This window comes from Tinamus guttatus, unplaced genomic scaffold (assembly GCF_059628265.1).
Source record: "Tinamus guttatus ecotype Peru unplaced genomic scaffold, ASM5962826v1 Tinamus_guttatus_pri_ptg000423l, whole genome shotgun sequence".
In the NCBI taxonomy this organism is placed as follows: domain Eukaryota; kingdom Metazoa; phylum Chordata; class Aves; order Tinamiformes; family Tinamidae; genus Tinamus; species Tinamus guttatus.
The window spans coordinates 369,781-387,381 of NW_028288957.1; the positions used below are offsets into that span (position 1 = coordinate 369,781).

At 60.4% G+C, this 17,601-nt stretch overlaps 3 protein-coding genes across 3 annotated transcripts; all 3 read left to right on the forward strand.

Annotated features, from left to right (window-relative positions):
• Window positions 1-755: 755 nt before the first annotated feature.
• Window positions 756-2,041, forward strand: LOC148593246 (interferon-inducible GTPase 5-like). The gene is made up of 2 exons (XM_088531485.1): window positions 756-1,190; window positions 1,234-2,041. The coding sequence occupies exons 1-2, from the start codon at window positions 756-758 to the stop codon at window positions 2,023-2,025; spliced, it is 1,227 nt and encodes a 408-aa protein (XP_088387611.1). The 3' UTR covers window positions 2,026-2,041.
• Window positions 2,042-3,549: 1,508 nt separating this feature from the next.
• Window positions 3,550-10,536, forward strand: LOC148593247 (maestro heat-like repeat-containing protein family member 7). Its single transcript, XM_088531486.1, is given in 19 exon segments — window positions 3,550-3,697; window positions 3,809-3,879; window positions 4,081-4,203; window positions 4,445-4,524; window positions 4,822-4,945; window positions 5,148-5,234; window positions 5,524-5,673; window positions 5,860-6,043; window positions 6,381-6,490; window positions 6,880-7,029; window positions 7,217-7,371; window positions 7,539-7,686; window positions 7,774-7,961; window positions 8,194-8,275; window positions 8,505-8,639; window positions 9,364-9,540; window positions 9,745-10,008; window positions 10,135-10,236; window positions 10,321-10,536. Coding segments are annotated over 19 exon segments (2,694 nt in total).
• A 4,333-nt stretch (window positions 10,537-14,869) lies between these two features.
• Window positions 14,870-16,182, forward strand: LOC148593248 (interferon-inducible GTPase 5-like). Its single transcript, XM_088531487.1, has 2 exons — window positions 14,870-15,331; window positions 15,375-16,182. The coding sequence occupies exons 1-2, from the start codon at window positions 14,870-14,872 to the stop codon at window positions 16,164-16,166; spliced, it is 1,254 nt and encodes a 417-aa protein (XP_088387613.1). The 3' UTR covers window positions 16,167-16,182.
• The last annotated feature ends 1,419 nt before the right edge of the window (window positions 16,183-17,601 follow it).

Consider the following 17,601-nt stretch of genomic DNA (forward strand, 5'->3'; position numbering starts at 1 on the left):
GAAGGGGTCTGGTGCAGAAAGAACCGGGTAGGGTGATCTAAGAGGAACTAAAGGTGCCTCTAAGCAGAGGGAGCTGGGAGGCACAAATGCCTCAAAGGAGGCATCAGGGCTGGGTACAAAGCTGAAGCCAGGGAAGAGAAGGGAGCTCCAAGATTTGGGGTGCCCCCAGTGGATCCACGCTGCTGACAGTATTAAAATTGCCTGGACTTCTCCATGTCCCCAGCTCTGAGTCACTGGCTTCCAGATTTGTTCTTGCTGTTGCTGCCACCCCCAGGCTGCTGCTTCTGGATCCTTCGGGAAGCTTTGCGCTTCCTGGTGACCATCGTTTCTCTTTGCATGACTTGTCAGTGCGCTCTCCTGGCGGCACTCCAAAACTGCGCTGTTGTCTTGGATCAGTGCTTTCCTACATGACTCCCGGGGCAGAAGGAGGGTTCGGATTCACAAGGTTTCTGGAAGCAGCTGTCCTAACTCGCAGAGCACGTGCTGGCTGCTACAGCAGCTGGTTACCAGGGCAAGAAGCACTCTGGCTCCCTGCAGGGTCACTCCAGAGGCTCTGCTAGGGGGTCTCAGGGCCTGAGAGAGGCTGAGGTGGGGACAGGTCGCTTTGGTGCCCTGGCTCTGCACGTGACTCAAGCCTGTGCGGATTTCCTCTTTCTGCTGCTGCAAACCGAAAGTGAAAGACTGCGCTCTGCTTCCAGGCTGTCTGCACCCACACCCGCTGCACCCAACATGGCCAGCACTGACGCAGACTTGGAATGGGAGTTCCTTCCCCACATTTCGGAGGAAGACATGGAAGAGATAAGGGCAGCAGCTGCAAAAGGAGACCTCCCAGCAGCAGCTGCAAAGGCGCGGAGATCCTGGATGATGAAGAAAAGATCCAGCTCCACATTGCCGTAACAGGGGACTCAGGCTCTGGGAAATCTTCTTTCATCAACGCTGTGCGTAGCCTGGAGGACTGTGAGGAGGGTGCAGCTGCGATTGGGGTGACGGAGACAACGACGGAGTGCATCCCATACGCTCATCCTGAGTACTGCAATGTGACCTTCTGGGACCTGCCTGGCATTGGGACTCCCAATTTCAAGCCAGACACCTACCTTGAGGCAGTGAAATTCAACCGCTATGACTTCTTCATCATCATCTCCTCCGACCGCTTCTCACACAACGCAGCCATTCTTGCAAAGGCCATTCAGGCTCAGAGGAAACATGAAACATTTCTACTTCGTGCGTTCCAAGGTGGATCAGGACGTGAGCAATGAGCGAAGACTCTATGACGACGAGGGAATCCTGAAGGCTAAAGGGAACGGAGCTACGGGGAGCCGGCCACGGCAGTATGATGAGAGGGCAGTCCTGGATAAGATCAGGCAGGACTGTGAAAAGAACCTGACGTGCCTGGGCATAAGCTCCCCACAAGTGTTTCTTGTTTGCAGGGATGGTTTCAGCTTCATGTTCGATGGCCCCAGACTGCTGCAGACCTTCCTGGAGGATCTGCCAAGTGAGAAGGAATTCATCTTCCTAAAGTCTCTGGCCAATACTTCAGAGGAGGTACTGAGAAAGAAGAAGGAGATGCTGATGACGCATGTCTGGCTCAAAAGCCTTACATCAGGTGGCGTTTCTGCTATTCCCATCCCTATTCTCTCTACTGCTGTTGATATTACAATCTTGGTGCTATCCCTGCAAGAGTTTTGCCGGACCTTTGGTCTGGCTGAGGAATCCCTGCAGAAACTAGCAAGGCAGGTGAAGAAGCCGGTGGAGGAGCTGAAGGCTGTCATAAAGTCTCCCCTGCTTCACAAAATATCCAAGGATGTTGTAATAAAGCTGTTGACCAAGAGCTTGGGAGGTGCTGCAAAATATTCTCTCCTTCTCATGAAAAATATTCCAGAGTTCTTGCCAGTGATAGGCTCCGTGGTAGCTGCAGGAATTTCTTTCCCCGTCACATTTGTTATGTTGAAGAATTTTCTCGCTGATGCCGCTGATGATGCTGAACGTGTTCTGCAAAAGGCTTTAGAGGGAATAACTCGGAAATGACAGATATAATTCCTCACACAGTTTCTCTGATGTCTGCAGTGCTGCACGAATCAATGCCAGACTCAAAAAGCAGTATCTTTAGAGTCATTTAATTCCATTTTTTAAAAACTAGACCTGTGTACTACATGCTTTCCTAATCAGCAGCCTGAGGAGGACAAAGCTGAAAAAAGAACTATGTCGATTTGTTTCTTTTGGTTCTGCTCTCAGTGACCTGTCCATGAAGCTTGATGATGATGCTTTGCAGCTCACTTGTGCAGCAGCATGTTTTTGGTGGGTTGCAAATGAAATGCAAGTTCTGGGGACTTCACTACTGGGGCACCCACCCCACCAGGTCCCAGCCCTGGCTGCCACATAAAATTTTTTTTGCATCCTGTTGTTTGATTCCTGTCTCCTTTTTCATGCCACATAGAGAAGGGTGTAGGGGCAAGCGGGAGCCCTCTGGGTTACCCCTTCTTCGTATACGCAGCCCTCAACACACTGGGTGCACAGGGCCTCTCTGGCTGCACAAGCCTGCAGGTAAAGGCCTTTCTTGGAGAAGCTTTGTGAGGGATCATCTCATGAGAACATCTCCAGAGGTGCCCTCCACCATTTGGTCCTGCTGTGGCTGGGGTGGCAATGGGGAAAGCAGAGCTTGGGCTCCTGCTTGCACCTGAGCCTGAGGTTTAGGGTTCCCTCCACCCCATCGATTCTGCCTTTACCCAACCCAGGCTGGTGGTGCCTGGGAGCTCTGAGTCCTCTTTCTCCCCCTGCTCCCAAAGTGCGAGTGCTGAATGAAGGTGTCTGGTGGGGAAAGAAATTGAAATGGAGGGATGGGGAGAGAAGGGGCACAAAACTTGCCACGAGAGGCACCAGGGAGCTTCAAAGAGCCCAGTGGGGTGATCTAGGAGGCACTAAAGGTGCCTCTAAGCAGAGGGAGTTGGGGGGCACAAGCACGTGAAAGGAGGGATCGAGGGTGGGCCCAAAGATGAAGCTGGGACGGTGAAGGGAGCTCCCAGATTTGGGGTGCCCCCAGTGGATCCACACTGATGACAGTACTAAAATTGCAGCCAGCAGCCCGATAACGCTGTTATTAATGTGACTTTGCTGGTTGATCCCCATTTCGAGAGCACCCGGCTGCCCCCTGCGAACCTGCCCTGCCCTGGGCGGCCCAGGGCCCCTCTGTGACCTCCCTGCCATGTCACTGCCCTGCCCCGCGGGGACAAGGGCCCCTCTGTCACCTCCCTGCCATGTCACTGCGGTCGCTGCGGCCCCCGCAGTGCACGGGAGGACGGCGAAGGGAGCGGACGGGAGCGCGCGGAGTAGCCCCGAGCGCATCCTGATCATATCCCTGCGAGCCCCCGGCAGCCTTGTGTCACCAAGGCATTTCCTCAAGGGTTCCTTGAGCCACCCGCTGCCCATCCGGGTGAGCGGAACGGGGACGGGGGGTTCCTGGGGGTGCTGGGAGAGGGGAGAGCGCCCCAGGGTGGGGGGAGGTCCTGGGAATGGAGCCCCTCATGCTGCCCCCGACCCGTCCTGTCCTGCAGGATGGAGCACAGGTGCCCCCCGAGCCGCACACGGGTGGCCTGGGCAGATGAGGAGGAGGAGGATGTGGAGCGGTTGTCCCTGTCCTCCTCGGAGAGCAGCTGCGAGGTGCTGCCCTACAGCGTCTGCGTGCCCGAGCTGCTGGGAAGACGTGAGCACCGGGGCAGAGCCAGGGTCTGCCCTGGGGCTGCCGCAGCCTCCGCGCGGGGCCGCCCCACTCCACAGAGCCACTGCAGCTCCGCTGCCTCTCTTTGCCCCGCAGACCCCGGCATGTCCCGCAGGGAGGCAGAAGCCCTGGACTGCTGGGAGGCCTTTTTCCGAAGCCGGAGCAAGGTAGCGGGGCTCACTTCCCTGTGCTCGGTACAGGCATCTCCTGGGGTGCCACAGCCAAGTGCTGCTCCCTCAGGGCATCTCCTGGGGTCCCGCAGGGCCGACCTGCTCCCTCGCAGGCGTCTCCTGGGGTCTGTGCTCCCGCCGGCCCTGCCTCTGCCCCTCTCCGCACCTCTCATCCCTCTCTCTCCTCCCTGGCGCCAGGATGTGGGGCAGAAGCTGCAGTTTCTCTCTGCCGTGCGCACCCTCTGCGAGGCTTCTCGCGCCGATGGCCCGACGTGGGCGGCGCTCCACTTCTGCAGAGCGGAGCTGGCCCAGAGACTCCAGGTGAGGGGGCTGCTAGCGGGGCGCTGCGTGACGCTAAGGACACGCGTGGGGACGCGTGGGGCGCTGCCCTCCACGTGGGCACAGAGCTTCCCTGCGCGCGGCTCCAGGAGCCCCCGGGAGCGAGGCCCGTCCAGCGGGGCCGGCACAACCAGGGGGCTCTGCTGCCCTGGGGGCTGCCCCGGCCCACAAGGCTCCTCGCGGGCGCTGGCAGCTCCCGGGCCCATCGCGCCTGTTCCTGCAGATGCTGCTGTGCCAAGAGTCCACCGAGCGTCTGGACACGGCCGTGAGGCAGCAAGTGATGCTCACCGTGGTGGCCATGAGGTACCGAGGGGCCCCGCTTGGCTGAGGTGTCCCCGCTGTCCGGCCCCGAGGACACCTGGCCCAGGGCTCTGCTGGGCACCTGCTCCTGCCGCCCTGGTTCTCATGGCGGGTGCTCAGGGCTCTGGGGACAGGGACCGGCTGCCTCCAGGCTTCTCCCCAGAGTGCAGGGCCCTGAGCCAGGGTGCGGGCGCGAGGAGGGGCCTGCGGGCTCCCCACCTGGCCCGGGGCTGCCCCCGCCAGCTCTGCAGGCCCCTGTGGCAGCAGGCAGAGCTCAGGGACACCCTGCTCTCCTTGCAGCCGAGCGGGCCTGCACCTCTCGGGCCGCGTGCACGGGAGGCTCCTCAACGCCTGCTTCCGCAGCGTGCTCTGCCTTCCTGCCGCGGAGGACATGGCCGAGCTCGAGGCTTCCCTCTACTCCCAGGTAGGCACAGGGCAGCTGCGGGAGCAGGGCAGCCACGCGGGCTGCCCCACGCGCAGCAGCTCCTGGGGTCCGGCCTCGGCCTGGCCACGGCCACGCTCTGCGTGTCCCCCTGGGCAAAGGCAAAGGCAAAGCGAGGGCAGCCACTCTCCTGGGCCTCGCGGGACGGGGCAAGGAGCGCCACAGCCCTGTGTGCTCCTTGCAGACCCTGGCTGCTCTGGACAGCATGCTGCAGGTGCTGGCCCTCAGGCATCCCACCTCGGGCCTCCAGGAGCTGCAGCTCATCTTCCAGGTCAGCCTTTGGCTCTGAGGTGCTGGGGCTCCGCGGACCCTTCCTGGCCCCAGGGGAGCGCGCGGGGCCTCATGCAGGGCCCCTCTTCCTGCCCGCTGTGGGCAGGGAATGGGCTCCGTGGGGCAGCAGGGCCCCGCGGTGCTCTAGTTCCTGCTGCCTCCACGGCGCTGCTGCCATCGCAGGGGAGAGCCCTGCGTGGCGCCGCTCGGCCCCACGGCTCCCCGCGGCTGCCCTGGTGCCACGGCTGCCGGCAGCCGCCCTGTCCTCGCGGCGCCCGCACACGTGGCAGGGCTCGCAGGGCACCGCAGCAGCTGGTCTCCTGCAGGCCCTGCTGCCCTTCACCGACTCGGCGCGAGCGGCCGTGCGCCACAGAGCCGTGGGGCGCATTGCAGGGCTCACGGAGCTGCTGCTCAACTACTACCCCTTGCTGAAGGGCCAGGTAGGAGCCCCCGGTGCCGGCCCCTGGAGACCCCCCTTGCCCTGGGCAGCTGCTGGGCAGGCAGGGCCTGCAGGCCCCTCGCGAGCCCTGGCTGCCTCGCGCTGCGGCCCTGAGCGCACGGGGCCGGCCGCGCTCTGCTCCCCCCGCGGCCCCTCGCGGCGCTGCCAGCGCTGCCTCCTCCGCCAGGTCCGCTCGCGCGGCTCCAGGAGCAGGGACAGCAGCCCGGGCAGCTGCAGGAAGCGCCGCTTCCTCGTCATGGGCAAGCTGGTGGGCTGTCTCGCCCTGTGCTGCGCCCACGAGGACGAGGGCACCAGGCGCGGGGCTGCCCAAGCCCTTGCTGACCTGCACAAGTTCCTGCTGCAGCAGAGAGGTAGGAGACTCTCCCCAGGGCTGCCACCTCACACCTACGGGCACCGCGGCCAGGCCAGGCCGGGCCCTGCACGGCCTCAGCCACACACAGGAGCAGAAACACCCTCCCACGCAGCTGCAGCCTGGGCTGGCCCTTGGCCTCCTCCTCTCCTGCTTGCCCATGGCCTGCAAGGCTTCAGCAGCCCCTCTTCCTGCTCAGCCTGCCCTCCTGCTTCACACCACAAAGGCCCAGCCAACCCATGGTATTCTCCAAAGCAAGATGCCCTCGCCAACCACGGGTGCCACCTCCAGCTCCCGGTGCTTCCTGCTGACTGTCCTGTGCGTCCCCTCCTGTCCAGGCAGGGAAGTGAGTCAGGACAGCCCAGCGCAGCTGCAGCTCAAGAGGGAGTGGGAAATCGCCAACGTCTTTTGGCGATCAGAGTCCCTCAGCGCTGTTGACGTGATCCTGGTAAGGAGCGCGTCCCCTTGCCAAGTGTGAGGACTCGTGGTCGTGGGGGTCAGCATGAGGTTGTGTGAAGAGCGGGATCAGTGGGGCCAACAGGGCCTTGCAGTCACTGGGCGGAGCGCTGGCACTGTCCCTGCACAGGGACCAAGGCAGGGCTTCCCTCCTGGCTCTCAGCCCCCTCTGGTTCCCTCAGGGTCAGCACATGGGCGCCCCACACCCCTCCTCAGTGCTGTCCCCCGGTTCAGCACAGCCCCGGCCTGTGGGTCTCCTGCTGTCGCTGGGCCAGCTCTGCCCCATCTCTCTGCAGGGCCACTCTGGCCGCTCCGGAAAGCACTGCCCTCGGGGCCCTCAGTGCAACGCGTCTCTCTTGCCTGCCCTCTGGTCTCCCCTAGATGTTCAAGAGCTACCTGAAGCCCCCTGAGAGGACAGACCTCTTCATCGTGGCCATCTGGGGCATGACCACCTCCACCAACTTCGACACGCGCACAGCCACGCGCGTGCTGGACGTGCTGGTGCAGGACTGTGCCTACCAGCTGGAGCACGTAAGCAGCCTGCGCCGGGGCAGCGCGGGCCTGGAGCCCTGCAGGGGGGGTGTCTGCCCCACAAATGCAGGTGTCCCAGGACTGCTGGAGGCCAGCGCGGGGCAAGGGAAGCAGGGGCAAGAGGGAGCTCCGTGGGGAGATGGCCGCGCTCTGCCTGCAGTCCCACTAACGCCTGTGTTGCCTGCAGGTGCCAGACATCGTGAGCTGCATGGGCAGCACCCTCATGTCCGTCACAGACGGGTCTGCCCAGCGCAGCCTTCACAGGGCCCTGCTCGAACTGACCACCATCTACCCCCATGAGATGGTCACGGGCCTCCTGCGCCATTCCCCTTCTTGCATGGGGTAAGGGGCCCAGCGGAGCCGAGGCCTGAGCCCCGGTTCCTTCAGAGCTTGTGCCAAGGCTCTCGGGTGCCTGCTGGCCAGCAGGGCTGGTGGCCACCCCAGGCCCTCGGCCCAGCTCACGTGGCTGCGCCCGAGGCACGTGGTGACACAGCGCTCTGGGCCTGCAGTGCTGCCATCGTCATGTGGAGGGTCATGGTGTCCGAGGCCTCTCCTGCGCAGGAGGTGCTCCGGGAGCTCCTCAGCGTGCTGCAAGACTGGCCAGCGAGCAACAGCCTGGCCTCCAGCCAGCAGCAGAAAGGCATCTCCTGCTTGGCCGTGAGTGTCTGCACAGGGCTGTGCCAGCTACCAGGCCACCCCTGTGCCAGCGCGCCGGCCACACCGGAGGCTCCGTGTGTTCTGCAGGCAACGCGGGCGCTGCACGAGATCCTGCGGCAGCCCAGCTGCCCGCAGCAGCTGGAAGCCATCTTCCCGCAGCTCTTCTTGGCACTGCTCTGCGGGGTGTCCTTCAGCAGCGCCCTGACGCCGCAGGAGGTCGACACCTTCTTGAAGGAATGGCACCAGGAACAGCTCACTCCCACCAGCCCCTTCAGGTGCTCCACAGGCGCCGTCTCCATCGGGGCCCTGGGGGCGTTGCCCTGCAGGCTGTGGCAGCGCTGCTCTGCTGTGCTGCTTACGAGGCTCAGAGGCTGGGCAGGGAGGCCGAGGGGGACGGAGTCGCCACCTGGGTCCTGAGAGCCAGCACAGGGGAGGGAGTTTGCTGGAGACAAGGGGCCTTCTTCTCACTGACAGGGAGCCGGGAAGGCGCCCAAGAGCCTGGTGCAGGTGCCTCTTCAAGCTGCTGGCACCGCTGTGCAGCAAGCAGGAGCCCTCGCAGGAGTTGCCCATCTCCGCCTTCCTCGATGAGGTAAGGCCTATGGCGAGCGCTGCCTCCCACAGGGGCCTCTAGCCCCGGCTCGTGGGTTGAGACAGGGCTGCCCTGTGCCCAGCGCTGCGGGGTGAACAGCGGTCAGCAGAGCTGGGGTCGGCACTGGGTGCCCTCCCATTACGAGTGCCCTTGAGCCCAGACCGCTTGTGCTGGGCTAACGCTCCTCGCCACACACATTGGCATCGTCTCCATGTTGTTTGTGTTTCAGCTGCTGGCCTGTGTGGAGCTGAGGGAAGAGGACTCCGAAGACAACCTCTTCCTGGAGAACCTGCAAAGCCAGGAGCTCGTGAGGCGTGGGCAAGTCATCAGAGGCCTCATGATGCTGGCAGAGACACCTGAGATGGTGAGTGGGGGTCAGCTGCATGTGGGCTTGGGGGGCAGAGTATGTGGTGAGGAGGTGGCGAGGAGCCTGTGCGCTCCTCTCCTCCCTGCACCCCATGGCCCCCATGTGCTGTGGGTCGGTCAGGAAACCCTGCAATTCATTCCCGGCCTTTATCTAGCAAGCTCAAGTATGTAGAGCTTCCTCCCACTATTTGGTTGAAAGACTCATGCCATGGCCACCTTGGCTGTTGGCAGGAATTACGCACTTGCCCCTCAGACTCTTTTGCTTCCTCTCCATTTATTTTCCCCATTCACCATTGCAAGAGCTTCCCAAACTAAGGCTTTGTATGCACCCCTAAAGCACAACACAAGCCGGGTGCCTTCCAGCATGGACCTCCCCGCTTTCTTCCTTCTATTTTTCCCACTGCTGCCCCATCATAGCACCCTCCTTCCCCCTGGTTTCACCCCTGAGAGCCAATCCCTTCTTCGTTCTCTTGAGGTCCATTGCTGCTCCCTGTTGGTGCCATAGGTTTCCTTAGGAGACCTCCCCCAGGGCTTTCTGCCATAGCTATAATGTTCCTTGTCCTGAAAAAAACTTGGATGCAGGTGGTCTTGGCTGTGGCCATGGCTTCAACTACAACAGCGACTAGTGCCAAGCACAAGCGCTCCTGCTCTGGCCTCCTTGCAGTGTTTTCCCAGGTTGGTTGTCTGTTAGGTTGCCCAACGGAGATGTGTGTTTCGCACAGGCGAAAGAGATGAACGTCCTGCTGCCACTCATCATGCATCGCCTGCGGAACGCGGATGGGGATGCCCTCACGAAGGCCCTGGTCGTGCTCAGCAACGTGCTGCATTTCATGGACAGGAGAATGTCGGGCCCCATCGCTGTCCGGCTGAGCCAGCAGCTCCAGGCGCTCTTTGACCACGTAAGGGCTGCGGGGAGAGTTGGGGTCCTCGTGGCCTCTCCACAGGCCTCTGTGCAGGGTGTGAGGGAGGGCAGCAAGGGCCGCAGGAGCCGTGCCGGGCACCGGAGCCTCCTGCAGCTCTGCTCTCCCCAGCCAGGCTGCAGGAGCCCTGGGGGGCCGGGGACCCTCCTGCACTGGCTGCACATGCGGCCTCCAGCTCCTCAGCGTGGCGGCCCCGTCACAGCCGTGTGTCAGCGCATCAAGCGCTGCCCTCGGCTCGCTGTGAGCTTTGGAGCAGCCAGTGCTGAGGTCCTGCCCCCTCCTTCCCACCAGGAGTGCAGCCGCGTGCGCGAACTCTCCATCCGCCTCTTCGCAGCAGTGGTGGAGATGGCAGCGGGCTGTGCCAAAAGGCAGGTGGAGAGGCAGGTGCGAGGCAGCCTGCTCCTGCTGTCCTTCCACATGCACGATGAGGTGCAGAGCGTGGCCCAGGTGAGGATCTGTGAGGCGAGGGGCCCTTGCGGGAGGGCAGTGCTGACAGCCCCAGCCCCAGGAGGGGCCGCCGAGGGCTCCGTCCCTGGCCTGCAGCGGCATCTCGCGCTCTCTGCTGCTCTGCAGGCCTCTCGCGACGCTCTCCTCCGTGCGGCCAAGCTCCTCAAGTGGGAGCAGCTCCGGCGCCTCGCCGAGGAGGGCCAGACCTGGCGGATCAGCGAGTGCCTGGTAGGCAGCGTCGCCAAGGCGCCAGGCCCACGCGTGAGCAGGGCCTGACCCTGGGCTGAGCGGGGAGGGTCTTGCTCTCCCCAGGTGACAGGGGACAGCGGCCGCGCAGGAGAGCACCTGAGCCAGAGCCTGCAGTGCCTGCAGAGCGCCCAGGAGGCCCTGCGAGTAGAGGCCCTGAGGGTCCTTGGTGAGTCACGGCCCTCCTAGGGCCCTGCTGTGCCAGGGCAGCCTGGCCCCAGCCGGCACCAAGCCCCAGCCCTCCTGGCGCTGCTGGAGCCCCCGCTGCCCAGGGCACCCTAGGAGGGACCCCCATCTGCCTCTGCCCGCACCATCCCTGTCCGCACACGGGGCACTGCTGGGCTGCTTCTTGAGGCCCTGTGAGCCCTCCTTGAGCCTTCCAGGCTGGAGAAGGGCCCAGGAGAGCGCGCCTGGGCCAAGAGGGGCTGTGCTGGTGGGTGCTGCCTGGGGAGGCAGCGTTGTGATGGGCTGTCTGTGCACCTAGGGCTCGTGGGGCGGCGCCGGAAGGAGCTGGGTGAGGAGAAACTGGAGCACATCTGCAGCAGTGAGTGTGGGCAGAGGGGAGTGCGGGGTGGGTGGCGCGGGCAAGGATGGAGCCTGGGCAGAGAGCTCCAATTCCTGCCCCAGGCAAGGAGGGCTCTGCTCCTGTCCCAGCTCTGGCACGGTAGAGAGAGGACAGAGAGAGATCTGGGGGCATTGGATTTGGGGCCTTTGTGTCCAGCAAGTTTGAGCTGATCCAGTGGTCCCCTGGCCCTGAGGAGATGCAGGTGCCATGGCCCTGTCGGAAGGGATGCCCGGGCTGTCTACAGCTGTGGGGAGGGGGTTGATGCCTGTTCTTCTTCCTTCTCAGCACTTCAGTGCCTGCAGAATGACAGCAGCCCCTCGGTGCGTTCCCTGGCAGCTCAGACAATCCTCCTGCTGACACTGGGGAAGCAGCCTGCATCCCGAGGCACGCGGAGAGCCCGCTGCTCCTGGCTGCGCAGAGCGTGGAAGAGCTGTTGCTTGCCTCTGGGAGAGGGCTGCGTTTGCCGCGGGAGCTCCGCTCGCTCCTGATCCTGCCGTGCTCTGCACACTGGGCCCCACGAGGTGGCTGGCCCCTCTGAGTCCTGGTTCTGCCCATTCCACCTTCTGCTGGGCTTTCCTTCAAAGAAAATACATTTGTCCTTCCTTGTGGTTGGGTGTCATTTCTTTATGGAGACAAACGTGGGAAAACAGCTCTTCCACTCCTCTCTCATCACTGCCTCAACAGCTCCTTCCCTGCATGTCCAGCACGGGGCTATCAGCCAGTGAGGCACAAGTGGTGTCACAAGGCCAAAGACCAACCAAGAGCCTAGCACTAACCTAGCATGCACTGAGGCACAAGGGAGTTCATAACCCCCACAAGCACCTGTGAGTCTAGAACTGGCCTATCGACCTCTCAGGCACAACTGACCTCACATTCACCATTAGCGAACCAGTGTTCACCATTCGCCTTTCACGCGCTGAGGTCAACTCCAAGATCACCTAGGAGCTTGTTCTGCCATAGCAGTCTCTCTGGCCCAACTGACCTCACAGTCAGCAGCACCAGCACCCGTCCAGCATGGTCCTATCAGCCACCGAGGCACAAGGGATGTCACAAGCCTGTGTCTTTACAAATGTGTGAAATACTCCACATTCTTCGGTGAACCGAACCAGGGAGTACAGGCAGGGAGATCGTGCTGTGTGTATGTGATTGGGTGCAGCTGACCTCGGGAGAGAACAGGAGGGAGGCAGGGAGATCCTTATCAACAAGTGACCACAGAATGAACCTTAGTAGCGTTGGCGCAAGTGTAATGAGCTAATGCATATTAACTTTCACACTCAGGTTAACCATGAAGTTACTTTAATTAGACATGTGATGCATGACCAGGGAGGCGGAGCATATCAAGGAGCACCATTCGTTAGGCGGGCCAGGAAGTCTGTAACTTCTGAGTACCTTAGCCAGTAGGGAAAAGGAGAGGGCCTACCTTGGTCGGGAAATTAGGATAAAAAGAGGCTGTGCTCTCCTGTAGTTTGGGAGACCCCACAGTGGTATGCGCCAGTGGACTCTCCCTTTATTCAGATAAAGTTCAGGATTCCTCTGTCTCCTTTGTGGACATTTGGTTCTTGACAGCAAGACTCGTATTTCCCTTGCAGCACCCCTCTGTGGGCAGCTCCTCTGACCAGCAGTCTGGGGACTATCAGAGTCCCTTCTCCCCATGGGCTATGCTTTTGGCACGAGAAGCCCTGACCCGACGTCGCTTGGGTTTCTGACGCCTTTCCGGTTCCCAGGGCAGCAGCTTGGCCAATGTCACCTACCTCCAAAGAGAACACCAGGTCCCACTGCTGCAGCCACTCAGTGGGTACCATGTGCAGGAGGACACCTGGCACGTGGAGAAACACAGTCACCAAGGCACGACCATGAGCTCAGATGCAGCCATGCGCAGACAGGGGCTGCACACGTGGCCCCACACCCCAGCCGTGACCCCAGGACACGGCTGGGAGCAGCGTGAGAGCCCAGCGTCACCTCTCGCCTGGCACGGTGACGGCTGCCGCTTGCGGCGCCCGGCGTCTCCTTGTGCATCAGCTCTGGGCCGCAGTGAAGAGCTGCTCCAGCAGCGTGGGGCAGTTACGGGCCTACGGCAGAGCAGGGACGTGGCAGTTTGGCCACAAACACCGCTCTGCTCACCCACAGCCATGAGCCCAGGCAGCCCCAGGGCGGTGCCCACAGGGACACAGTCCAGACACAGGGCTCACTCACCAGGTTACTGCAGACCTCGTCATGCAGCTGCACAGTGCTCAGGCACACGCTCACAGCCACGCGCTGCTGCACCCTCTCGCACACCAGCAACGGGGCACCCTGATGCAGAGCCGCCACCTTGCACATCTGGAAAAAAGAGCTGGGGACACTGTCAGGGGACACTGCTCACATGCCCAAGGTGCTGGGAGAGAAACGGCCATGCATCAGGGTCAGCAAAGGCTTATAGAGAAACCATGGGCATGGCACAGGCACAAGTGGCCCCACGGTCTGCCAGCACCGTGGGGCTCTCTGTGGCTCTGCAAGCAGCTCTGGGGCTCTTACGATGCAGATGCTGGGGGCCAGCGCCCAGAGATGCAGCACAAGAGTGGGAAACGCTTCCTCTGCCTCTCTGCGGATGGATCTCATCCCCAAGGCGGGCAGGCTGTGACGAGGGCACCTCGTACAGGCACCTAGCACCAGTGCAGCGTGCCCATGGGGGAAGGCAGCCCCGGGAAGCCTCTTGCCTGGTAGCTGGGAGTCAGTTTTGGGGAAAGCACACAGTAGCTGCTGGGGCAGCCAGGCAGAGGGTCAGAGTCAGCACTGAGGACAGCGGATGCATCTGGCCAGACCTGGGTTAGATTCTGGGATTCACATCCCAGAGCATCGTGTTTCTCCAACCCTCTGTCCTTGAAAGCTCCCCGCGATCCTGTCACACAGTTGGTGCTGAGATCCCCATGTGGCGCTTTTGAGTCCTCCCTTCTAAAGGCTTCTGCTGAATATGTTCAGCAGCAGCAGCAGAAAGTTTCCGCAAAAGGCAGAATGTGCAGCAGGAAGCAGTATGTGCAGACACCAGAACACGACTCTGCATTCAGCAGGCACTCTGCAAAGGAGGCAATAGAATGTCGTCTCCATCATGCCGATATCAGCTGCACCCTTCTCAAAGTCCTCCAAGCCATGCACGGCATTGGTGAGAGATGATTCCCCGGAGCCTGAGTCGCCGGTCACAGCGGCTTGGAGCTGGATCTTTCCTTCACTAGTCAGGGTATCCCGTGCCTTTGCAGCTGCTGCTGAGAGGTCTCCTTTTGTGACTGCAGCTCTTATCACATCCACGTTCCTTCACAAATGTGGAGAAGATCAGGAGTGCTGAATGAAGGGGTCTGGTGCAGAAAGAACCGGGTAGGGTGATCTAAGAGGAACTAAAGGTGCCTCTAAGCAGAGGGAGCTGGGAGGCACAAATGCCTCAAAGGAGGCATCAGGGCTGGGTACAAAGCTGAAGCCAGGGAAGAGAAGGGAGCTCCAAGATTTGGGGTGCCCCCAGTGGATCCACGCTGCTGACAGTATTAAAATTGCCTGGACTTCTCCATGTCCCCAGCTCTGAGTCACTGGCTTCCAGATTTGTTCTTGCTGTTGCTGCCACCCCCAGGCTGCTGCTTCTGGATCCTTCGGGAAGCTTTGCGCTTCCTGGTGACCATCGTTTCTCTTTGCATGACTTGTCAGTGCGCTCTCCTGGCGGCACTCCAAAACTGCGCTGTTGTCTTGGATCAGTGCTTTCCTACATGACTCCCGGGGCAGAAGGAGGGTTCGGATTCACAAGGTTTCTGGAAGCAGCTGTCCTAACTCGCAGAGCACGTGCTGGCTGCTACAGCAGCTGGTTACCAGGGCAAGAAGCACTCTGGCTCCCTGCAGGGTCACTCCAGAGGCTCTGCTAGGGGGTCTCAGGGCCTGAGAGAGGCTGAGGTGGGGACAGGTCACTTCTGTGCCCTGGCTCTGCACGTGACTCAAGCCTGTGCGGATTTCCTCTTTCTGCTGCTGCAAACCGAAAGTGAAAGACTGCGCTCTGCTTCCAGGCTGTCTGCACCCACACCCGCTGCACCCAACATGGCCAGCACTGACGCAGACTTGGAATGGGAGTTCCTTCCCCACATTTCGGAGGAAGACATGGAAGAGATAAGGGCAGCAGCTGCAAAAGGAGACCTCCCAGCAGCAGCTGCAAAGGCGCAGGAGATCCTGGATGATGAAGAAAAGATCCAGCTCCACATTGCCGTAACAGGGGACTCAGGCTCTGGGAAATCTTCTTTCATCAACGCTGTGCGTAGCCTGGAGGACTGTGAGGAGGGTGCAGCTGCGATTGGGGTGACGGAGACAACGACGGAGTGCATCCCATACGCTCATCCTGAGTACTGCAATGTGACCTTCTGGGACCTGCCTGGCATTGGGACTCCCAATTTCAAGCCAGACACCTACCTTGAGGCAGTGAAATTCAACGGCTATGACTTCTTCATCATCATCTCCTCCGACCGCTTCTCACACAACGCAGCCATTCTTGCAAAGGCCATTCAGGCTCAGAGGAAACATGAAACATTTCTACTTCGTGCGCTCCAAGGTGGATCAGGACGTGAGCAATGAGCGAAGACTCTATGACGACGAGGGAATCCTGAAGGCTAAAGGGAACGGAGCTACGGGGAGCCGGCCACGGCAGTATGATGAGAGGGCAGTCCTGGATAAGATCAGGCAGGACTGTGAAAAGAACCTGACGTGCCTGGGCATAAGCTCCCCACAAGTGTTTCTTGTTTGCAGGGATGGTTTCAGCTTCATGTTCGATGGCCCCAGACTGCTGCAGACCTTCCTGGAGGATCTGCCAAGTGAGAAGGAATTCATCTTCCTAAAGTCTCTGGCCAATACTTCAGAGGAGGTACTGAGAAAGAAGAAGGAGATGCTGATGACGCATGTCTGGCTCAAAAGCCTTACATCAGGTGGCGTTTCTGCTATTCCCATCCCTATTCTCTCTACTGCTGTTGATATTACAATCTTGGTGATATCCCTGCAAGAGTTTTGCCGGACCTTTGGTCTGGCTGAGGAATCCCTGCAGAAACTAGCAAGGCAGGTGAAGAAGCCGGTGGAGGAGCTGAAGGCTGTCATAAAGTCTCCCCTGCTTCACAAAATATCCAAGGATGTTGTAATAAAGCTGTTGACCAAGAGCTTGGGAGGTGCTGCAAAATATTCTCTCCTTCTCATGAAAAATATTCCAGAGTTCTTGCCAGTGATAGGCTCCGTGGTAGCTGCAGGAATTTCTTTCCCCGTCACATTTGTTATGTTGAAGAATTTTCTCGCTGATGCCGCTGATGATGCTGAACGTGTTCTGCAAAAGGCTTTAGAGGGAATAACTCGGAAATGACAGATATAATTCCTCACACAGTTTCTCTGATGTCTGCAGTGCTGCACGAATCAATGCCAGACTCAAAAAGCAGTATCTTTAGAGTCATTTAATTCCATTTTTTAAAAACTACACCTGTGTACTACATGCTTTCCTAATCAGCAGCCTGAGGAGGACAAGAAGCTGAAAAAAGAACTATGTCGATTTGTTTCTTTTGGTTCTGCTCTCAGTGACCTGTCCATGAAGCTTGATGATGATGCTTTGCAGCTCACTTGTGCAGCAGCATGTTTTTGGTGGGTTGCAAATGAAATGCAAGTTCTGGGGACTTCACTACTGGGGCACCCACCCCACCAGGTCCCAGCCCTGGCTGCCACATAAAATTTTTTTTGCATCCTGTTGTTTGATTCCTGTCTCCTTTTTCATGCCACATAGAGAAGGGTGTAGGGGCAAGCGGGAGCCCTCTGGGTTACCCCTTCTTCGTATACGCAGCCCTCAACACACTGGGTGCACAGGGCCTCTCTGGCTGCACAAGCCTGCAGGTAAAGGCCTTTCTTGGAGAAGCTTTGTGAGGGATCATCTCATGAGAACATCTCCAGAGGTGCCCTCCACCATTTGGTCCTGCTGTGGCTGGGGTGGCAATGGGGAAAGCAGAGCTTGGGCTCCTGCTTGCACCTGAGCCTGAGGTTTAGGGTTCCCTCCACCCCATCGATTCTGCCTTTACCCAACCCAGGCTGGTGGTGCCTGGGAGCTCTGAGTCCTCTTTCTCCCCCTGCTCCCAAAGTGCGAGTGCTGAATGAAGGTGTCTGGTGGGGAAAGAACGTGAAATGGAGGGATGGGGAGAGAAGGGGCACAAAACCTGCCACGAGAGGCACCAGGGAGCTTCAAAGAGCCCAGTGGGGTGATCTAGGAGGCACTAAAGGTGCCTCTAAGCAGAGGGAGTTGGGGGGCACAAGCACGTGAAAGGAGGGATCGAGGGTGGGCCCAAAGATGAAGCTGGGACGGTGAAGGGAGCTCCCAGATTTGGGGTGCCCCCAGTGGATCCACACTGATGACAGTACTAAAATTGCAGCCAGCAGCCCGATAACGCTGTTATTAATGTGACTTTGCTGGTTGATCCCCATTTCGAGAGCACCCGGCTGCCCCGTGCGAACCTGCCCTGCCCTGGGCGGCCCAGGGCCCCTCTGTGACCTCCCTGCCATGTCACTGCCCTGCCCCGCGGGGACAAGGGCCCCTCTGTCACCTCCCTGCCATGTCACTGCGGTCGCTGCGGCCCCCGCAGTGCGCGGGAGGACGGCGAAGGGAGCGGACGGGAGCGCGCGGAGTAGCCCCGAGCGCATCCTGATCATATCCCTGCGAGCCCCCGGCAGCCTTGTGTCACCAAGGCATTTCCTCAAGGGTTCCTTGAGCCACCCGCTGCCCATCCGGGTGAGCGGAACGGGGACGGGGGGTTCCTGGG

What these genes read in the sequence shown, in the direction of transcription:
- LOC148593246 (XM_088531485.1), top strand. Translation starts at nt 756, where the DNA reads ATGGGAGTTCCTTCCCCACATTTCGGAGGAAGACATGGAAGAGATAAG. An exon ending in TTCTTGCAAAGGCCATTCAG is followed by an intron (nt 1,191 to 1,233) that starts GCTCAGAGGAAA and finishes GTGCGTTCCAAG; the next exon opens with GTGGATCAGGACGTGAGCAA.
- LOC148593248 (XM_088531487.1), top strand. Translation starts at nt 14,870, where the DNA reads ATGGCCAGCACTGACGCAGACTTGGAATGGGAGTTCCTTCCCCACATT. An exon ending in TTCTTGCAAAGGCCATTCAG is followed by an intron (nt 15,332 to 15,374) that starts GCTCAGAGGAAA and finishes GTGCGCTCCAAG; the next exon opens with GTGGATCAGGACGTGAGCAA.